The sequence below is a fragment of the Saprolegnia parasitica genome, assembly GCF_000151545.1.
Source record: "Saprolegnia parasitica CBS 223.65 unplaced genomic scaffold supercont2.50, whole genome shotgun sequence".
In the NCBI taxonomy this organism is placed as follows: Eukaryota; Oomycota; class Saprolegniomycetes; order Saprolegniales; family Saprolegniaceae; genus Saprolegnia; species Saprolegnia parasitica.
This window is the reverse complement of record NW_012156444.1, coordinates 17,894-25,441: the sequence shown is the minus strand read 5'-3', so window position 1 is coordinate 25,441 and position 7,548 is coordinate 17,894. Positions and strand designations below refer to the sequence as shown.

Genomic DNA, 7,548 nt, shown 5'->3' with positions numbered 1-7,548 from the left:
ACGCTCTACTTTGTCAAGGCGGAGCTGCGGCCACTTGGTTTTGTCTATGGGTTGTTTTTCTATCGCATTGGGACAACGCTCTTTGTGTGGTATCGGCTCTACGCCCACTACTACCGCCACTGCTTGGCGCTCGAGGCGCGGCTTCGCCGGTGCGGCCACCGACTGAAGATGCCACCGGGCGACTGGTCGTACAAGATCGTGCTGGGCGATCCGACCGCCATCGTGCTCAAGGATGCGTGGGTCGCGTCCCTCTACTACCTGGATATTTGGGTCAACATCACCAACTTTGGCGTCGCGACGATGCAAATTCAGGTCAGCGACGACTTGGGTCTTGTACTGCAAGGTGTCCTTTACCTCGCACGCTCGGTACGACGTTCCATATCGAGTTGCAGAATGGTGATGACGAACTCTTGGTTGTAGGTCTGGTTTGCATATTGGGGTCTCTGCCTGGTTTCCTTCCTACTGAAGCGCTGGAAGAAGCAACATGCTTTTTCCGACGTCGACCCGACACTTCTTGCAATCGCAGTGACCGTCTACTGTCCCGCGTTTGTGTTGATGTTGAAACACATCGAGACTTGTGCTCGGCTGTACCGACGCCTCTTTTACTATCTCGTGCCCACAGCCCTCCAAAGCCAAGAGAGCGAAGCAGCTCTCGTTTGCATCATCTACACCTTGACGACGCTGAGCTTTCCGCTGTTGTACGGCTTGACCGCGGGTATCAATCGACGAGGCAAGAGTTGTCACTAATCATGGTGCGTGCCAATAGGGTGCGTGCGCCGACCACGGCCGTTCGCAGAGGACTGTAGCTCTGTTGGCTTCAATGGCATCAAGAGCGCTGTTTTGTTCCGAGCCGCCAAAACCCTGCACATTGCACCGCGACGGCCTGCGTGCGGTGGCACCATCTACCACGTGATGGACTTGAACCCGCGACTGAAGTTGTGTCCGACGATCAACCTCCGGGGCACCGACTGCTTCTTGCTCTGCTACTGCAACGGTGAGCTCACTGAGCGGCTGCGCTTGAGCCTTATCTCGGGCATCAACTTTGAGCGCGCGGTGATTCCGCACAGCAAGGCGCCATCCAAGTACGTCGTCAACGAGTTGCGCTCGTCGGTGTCTCTCGTGCCGAAGAAGTGCAGTCCCGTTCTGCATCCCAAAAGGAGCTACGAGATATGCATGTCGCCTGAGCCCTCTGTTTGGTGTATTTAGAGAGTGCGTCAACTCAAGGAACGAGGAGCAGCTTAGTAGTAGTCAGTCGTAACAGGACAGAAATCCTTGATCCAACAATACCCTGGAATGCGTGCATGTATGTATTGTACTTGAGATCATCGCCGCCGGCGCGAGCTTTGTGGCCATCCGCGCTTCGTGATATGGCGGGTCCACCGCTGGGCTGCGGTATGAGTCACTGCGGTTGGCAGTGCGAGCCGCGAGACGAGCCCCTCCAACTTTGTCGAATTGTCGGTTGAGTGAGTATGTCATCGCGATACTGATTGCAGCACAGTGCCTTAACATGGTAGAATTGTCCTTGATCGACACACCGCGTTCTACATCAAGAACGGCTCTAACACAACTCTCTTCTACACCACCTAATGTAGCATGTCGATCTACAAGTTTTGCTCGGAGCCCTCACCAAGAGCTTTACGGCGCATCACACCGGGTGCACCAATGTATCGTGAACCGTCGATGGGAAAAGGCTGCCCCAGATCACTCTACATTGGATGCATGGAGCGGCATAACATCGTCATTCGTGGCGACCCACGCTTCATGATTTGGCTCGTCCATCACCCGAGCCTCGAAACCAACCCGAACTCGTCGAAGCAAATTCCCTGTCGTGCGAAACACCGCCTTGCCATAAGTTGCTCGAACACGGTTGACAAGAGACTGCCGTTCCTCGCGCCGGTCTCTAATTTTGCGCTTCATGAGTTTTTCGAATTTCGGTTTTACGGATGCCAGTCTTGGTTGTGTCGGTCAACTTTAAGGCTATGCCACACGATAGCACACAGATACAAAGACATTCTATGGAGATCATTTACGCTACTTGGTTGCGGGGATGTTAAATTAGTGGGTTGGCGATGTGACCATTGGCTCGGTTGCGATCAAGAGCGCTTCCAGCCGCGCTTCGAGGTCGACTGCCGTCGGGCGATCGTCGGGCGAAAACGCCATGCACTCGAGCGCCATCTCTCGCAACCAGTCGGGACACGTCTCGGAGAGCGTCGGCTTGATCTTGCCTTGCATGACCTACGACGACAATGAATTATTGCATGCGTCGACAGGGCGGCGTCGTACCTTGTACATGATGGTAAAGTTGCCAAGTGCCTGGCCCCGGTCGTTGACCATGTCAGCGTACGGCACCGCGTGCGTATCGAGCTCCGTTAGAATCTAATCGTTCACCAAACAAAATGAGCCTCCAAATTCGCGATAGGCGTAGGGTCTACCATCCCAAACGAGTAAATGTCGGCTTTGGTGTCGTAGTGCTTGCCCTTGAGCACCTCGGGCGCCGTCCAGCGGTACGTGCCGACCGCGTTGGTCATGCTTTCGTCGGTGGCGTCGCGCGCGATACCAAAGTCGCCCAGCTTGGCGTCCAGCGCCGCGGTGAGCATGACGTTGCGTGACTTCAAATCCCGGTGAATCACCTACATTTTCTTGTATTTTCCACCGTGCCACAGGCAAACAAATCGCGTACGTTTTGGTTGTGGAGGTAGACGAGGCCCCGGGTCATGTCCCGCGCGCTTCGAATCTTGTCGTGCCACGGAAAGAGCACTTCCTTGTCTTCGGCCGTCGCTTCGAGGTACGTTTGGAGGTCGCCTTTCTCCATGTACTCGACGACGCACTTCATGTCGGCAAGGTGCGTCCACGAAGCGCCCACAAATTGCACCAAGAACGGGCTGTCAAAGCTACATCCATATTCCATAAGACCGTAGTGGGGTCGTGGCGAAGAGACGGACCGGGACATGAGTTCGATCTCTTGGATGAACGTCTCGATGTTCTTAATGGTCGCATTGTCTTCGCGAAGCCTTTTGACGGCCACGAGCCGGCCGTTGTAGTCGCCGAGGACCACTTCGCCGTACGCCCCGCGCCCGAGGATCGTGTCGAGGAGCTTGACGTCCGTGTTGAGGCGGTGTGGCGTGAGCGACGCCGTCACGGACGCTTCAATGGAGCTGAGGAACTTGAGCTGTTCCTCCTTATCCGACGAGAGCTCGACGAGGGCCGCAAAGTTGTTGTCAATCATGGACCGCGACAGCTTGTGCCGGCGCACACGCATGACCAAGTACACGATGCAGCCCATGACAAAGGCGCTGCCGAGGCACACGCCAATGATCATCGCGGCCGTCCACGACTTGCCTATGCTCCGATGATAAGACAACTTGTCCACACGCAATCGATCGACCTACCGACGACACAGGCGCTGAAGCTGTCATGGCGCGACGAAGCGGTTTTGAGCTCGCCCATCTCGCACACGGACGCGCCCTGCGGAGAGACAAAGGTGACGTTGCCCGCTTGCAGCGATCGGAACGTCGCGTCGTCCACCGTCAGCGTCGCGAGGCCTTTGCCCTCAAGGATCCTAGTGACAACAATATGTCATGCCTCGAGGAGACTATCATTGTCTTCATACAAGGTGATGTTGTCGTGGCTGTCGATGCTGTTGAGTGTGATCTTGCGCAGCGCGTTGCTGGAGAAATCCCTACACCCGGCGTCAGCGTGCGATTGGCTCGAGTATCGTCGGGAATACAAAAAACGCGCGTGGTTAAAGTCCTTCAAATCCAGAGTCCGCATCCGGTTGTTGCACATCACCCTAGACGCACAAGATGAGACGTCCAGGAAGAGAGACGATGTACGCACAGCTCCCGCGACGACGGAATCCCCTCGAACGTCTCGATGCTGTTGTCGGAGAAATCCCTACTTCCAAGTTGGAGCGTCTTGTTGAATGGAGCATAGTACAAGAAGTCAAGGTTCTTGGGCCAGTTGCCGGTCGCGTCTTCGCGAAACGACATGAGTTTGTTGCTTCGAAGCGACCTACGACCAAGTGATGACGTTCGCGCGTCAGTTTATATACACACGCGACGTACAGGCGCTTGAGGGACGGAGGCCACGGGTACGCGTCGCTCATGGCGCCCCAGCCGCAGTTGACGCACTCGCTACAGAGACTCCTCAACACATGAGCATCAAGTGCGCACGTACAAGGACGTGAGCGCGGGCAGTGACGGTGCGTTTGTTGCGAGGTTGCTCCACGTAATGTTGACGAGCTTGAGGTTCTCGAGCGTCGAGACGCTTGTCGCGTTGAAGAATGACACGTTGACGTTGCGGATCGTGCTAGACAATATTGTCCATAAGACACATGCTACGTGCGATGATGTAGCACGTACAGCGAGTGGATGTTGGGGAACGAGAGGATCGCCAGGGAAAAGGTGGGTTTGCCTTGGAAATCCATCGTCTCGTCACGGCCAAAGAAGGGTTCGACCTCGCGGCACTGCGCGTCGACGAGGCAGAATTCGGCACCTTTGGAGAGGCAGTTGGTGCTCGTCAGTGCCTGCGTTGCGTTGGGAAAACACGCGGGCACGACCACAATTTGGCCTTGGTCTAGATAAATGCGAAAAATGAGAATATAAGAAAATAAGAAAGAGGACGCACTCGGGAAGGTACTGCTGGGCACGACGCAAATGCCCGTCGAGAGAAAGTTGGGCAGCGTCTGGAGCACCGTGTTGCGCGCTTCGCAGTCGGCCGCGAGGGATGTCGCACTGGGGAGCGCTTTGGCGTTTTGCAGCGTCGTGAGCGACGCCGCGTCGGTTTGAAAGATTGAGATGTTGCAGTTGGCGCATCGACTAGACATGACAGATATCACCGGTTAACATGACGCTGGAAGCTCGAAGCGACGTCGTACAAGCTAAACTGGTTGCGCGGCGACCCGACATTGTAGACGGTCACGACCGGGTTGTTGTCGAGGATCCTACGCCAAAGGCATTCGCAAAGCACATGACGGTAATCGGATCACGCACAGCGACGTGGCGTTCTCAAAAGCGATCGTGCGCACGAGTTTGATCCAGTTGTTTGAGAGATCGCTACGTGCTAACATGAGGCCAAGCCTGCAGCAGTCGTTCACGTACAGGATCTCGGCGGGGGGGAAGTCTTCAAACTGCCGAACTGCGTTGTCGCGACCGGAGCTACAGCCGCAAATGCGTGAGCCCGAATTGAAGCTTCGTCTGCCGTTTTACAAGGTCGCAAGAGGCGTCACAAAGCCCGACCGGTTGTAAAAGGACTGCGTGAGGCTGCTGAACGTAACGACGCCGGCGCCCTCGATGGCCCTAGCCCAGCGTGAAATCATGCCTCGACCATATCGCCCGTGTCGTACAAGTGCTTGAGCTGCGGTGGCCAATCGCGGACTCGGAACTGGTCGAGGTTGGCCGTCCCGTTGATCATATTTCTACGGGCTACTATGAGGCTTTGGCTGGCTTGGATGTATGTTGGTACAGCGTCGTGAGCTCATAGGGTAAATAGACGTCGCCCACAATCCACGGGTTGTCGATCAACGTCCTAGAAAAAAGGCCGTCGACATGAGCTCGATCAAAGACGCTTGCACGCACAAGTTGGAGACGAGCGCGGTCTCGACGCGGTACAGCGACGTAATGTTGAACGAGGTCGGCGCTGACGTGGGCGTGGGCAACTGCGAGAGCGGCATCCCGATCCGGACGAGGCCGTTGCCGCGGAAGACCCTACGCACCTGCTGCGTGAGGCGCTGCTCTGCGCTTCTGGAAGCGATTATATGTACAAGGTCGTCATGTTGGGCAGGTTCTCAATGAGTTCGATGCGGTCGTCGATCTCAACGACCGACCGGTTGAAGACCTTGGTGCGCTGGCACTTGCTGTCGACGAGACAGGCGGTCGACGGAGGGCAGAACGGCACGTCGAACGAGAACGTCGAGGCGTACGTGCCGAAGGGACACGTGATGGACCAGTCGACCGTCGGCGCCGGGAGCGTCAGGGCCGCCACCGTGCTCAGTGTACTCATGCCGGCAATTCCAAATGCGCCATTTGGCGCCGGGTTTATCCCCGCCACTGCGAGCTTGCACTTTGTATGGCGCCTGCGAAACACACGATTACACACACAGCTGGTCACTGTATGCTTATCCGGATCCAAATCCGGATAAACCCACCGAATTGCCAGAGATAGTGTGTCACTGTCGACGATTATACCGTGCAACCAACACACACGCACAGCCGCCAGCTTTATTAGTTGATGCAAGCAACTAACTACACGACCAAGGATATTTACGCAGTGCTTGCTGGACAGGACTCTACTAGTACTAGTTACACTCGAGGGAAATCGTACGTACTGCGGGAGTGAGAACGCAACGACTTGGTCTTCTGCAGCTGGTTGAAGCGCGATCCCGATCTGATCGGGTCCACTCTCGACCGCGGCAACTGCGCCAGTCACGCCGGTCGTACGTGACGTCCACGGACAGCCTTGTCCCGAGCTAGCTCTAGCGCAAGCACTATTATGTTTTATGGACTATATTAATTATGTTACGAGTTGGTAGTCTAGCTATAGTGCTGTAAATTAACCATAATTCCTGGTGACTTCGGCCAGCCGCTGCGCGAGGATCGCGGGCGAGTTGTGCTTGTTGACAAGGTAGACAAACCGGACGTCTTCAAAGCGGGCCGATGTCGGGTGCGTCCATGACCGCAGCAAGCCGGCCACGTCGCGTACGAGGAGCCCGGCCTCCTCCATCGCGCACACCTGGACGTACATCTCTTCGCGGAGGCAGAAGTGCATGTCGTACTCTAGCGTGACTTCGGGGGCCGGCGGCGCGGGCACGTGCTGGATCGCTTTCGCAGGCGACTGGTGCGTGGTCGTGATCGTTTGGCTCGCGACGACGCGAAGGATGTCGAACGCGCTCTGGTTCTTCTCCTGGCTCGTCACGGACGAGAGCGACGGCAGCGGCTTCTTCATGACGACGATGGGCGGCGGTGACTGTGTCGGCAGCTCCTTGTCGGCGAATTGCGGCGAGTTGAGGAGCTTGGAGAGCAAGATTAGCGATCCCTTGCCCTTCTTCGCGCACGGCTTGAGCAGTTCGTCTGGACTGCTCATCATCGTCGTCGTCGTTGTATTGTGGCAGTCGTCTTCGTCTTCGGGCTCGATGCTGCGAGGTTTCGACTTGGCGGGCTTGCGCCGGCTGCTGACCATCACAACCTTGGGGTCGTCGGTCGACGTCGCCGCGTCGTCTTCAATGTCGTGGTCCGAGTCGCTCGAGACTTCGACGATCGGCTTGGGCTTGGGCGCAATCGGGCGGAAAGCATCGTGGCTGCTGCCGCGGTCGTCGGACCGGCTGCGCTTCCGCGGCGCGACCTTCTCGAGCTCGAGCGGCCGCTTCGTGTCTGGCTTGGCTTTGGTCGGTTCGTCGCGCTTCTTGGCAGGCTTCTTGGCGGTCGTCGTCGTCGTGTCGTCGCTGGTCGCCTTGGTCGTCTTCTTTGCTGGAGGCTCGTCCTTCTTGGCCGGCGCCTTCTTGGTCATTGCTGTGACGAGAGGTTCCTTGACAGCTTCATCGCTTGCGGCCGG

General features: G+C 56.8%; 3 protein-coding genes across 3 annotated transcripts; 1 reads left to right on the top strand and 2 right to left on the bottom strand.

Annotated features, from left to right (window-relative positions):
• Nucleotides 1–232: 232 nt before the first annotated feature.
• SPRG_20808 (hypothetical protein) lies at nucleotides 233–466 on the top strand (the record flags this gene model as incomplete). The annotated part of the gene is made up of 2 exons (XM_012349122.1): nucleotides 233–366; nucleotides 421–466. 2 exons carry the CDS (start codon nucleotides 233–235, stop codon nucleotides 464–466), a joined length of 180 nt encoding a protein of 59 aa, XP_012204512.1.
• Nucleotides 467–2,003: 1,537 nt separating this feature from the next.
• On the bottom strand, nucleotides 2,004–6,006 carry SPRG_09620 (TKL protein kinase). The gene is made up of 22 exons (XM_012349046.1): nucleotides 5,762–6,006; nucleotides 5,577–5,705; nucleotides 5,464–5,526; nucleotides 5,345–5,416; nucleotides 5,208–5,297; nucleotides 5,100–5,156; nucleotides 4,992–5,054; nucleotides 4,877–4,942; nucleotides 4,627–4,817; nucleotides 4,362–4,575; nucleotides 4,177–4,308; nucleotides 4,065–4,133; nucleotides 3,937–4,011; nucleotides 3,838–3,894; nucleotides 3,728–3,790; nucleotides 3,611–3,679; nucleotides 3,390–3,559; nucleotides 2,943–3,339; nucleotides 2,681–2,891; nucleotides 2,433–2,630; nucleotides 2,284–2,376; nucleotides 2,004–2,235 (listed from the first exon to the last, which is right to left on the bottom strand). The coding sequence occupies exons 1-22, from the start codon at nucleotides 5,998–6,000 to the stop codon at nucleotides 2,056–2,058; spliced, it is 2,898 nt and encodes a 965-aa protein (XP_012204436.1). The 5' UTR covers nucleotides 6,001–6,006; the 3' UTR covers nucleotides 2,004–2,055.
• Nucleotides 6,007–6,491: 485 nt separating this feature from the next.
• On the bottom strand, nucleotides 6,492–7,548 carry SPRG_09619 (hypothetical protein). Its single transcript, XM_012349045.1, has one exon. The coding sequence runs from the start codon at nucleotides 7,501–7,503 to the stop codon at nucleotides 6,550–6,552; it is 954 nt and encodes a 317-aa protein (XP_012204435.1). The 5' UTR covers nucleotides 7,504–7,548; the 3' UTR covers nucleotides 6,492–6,549.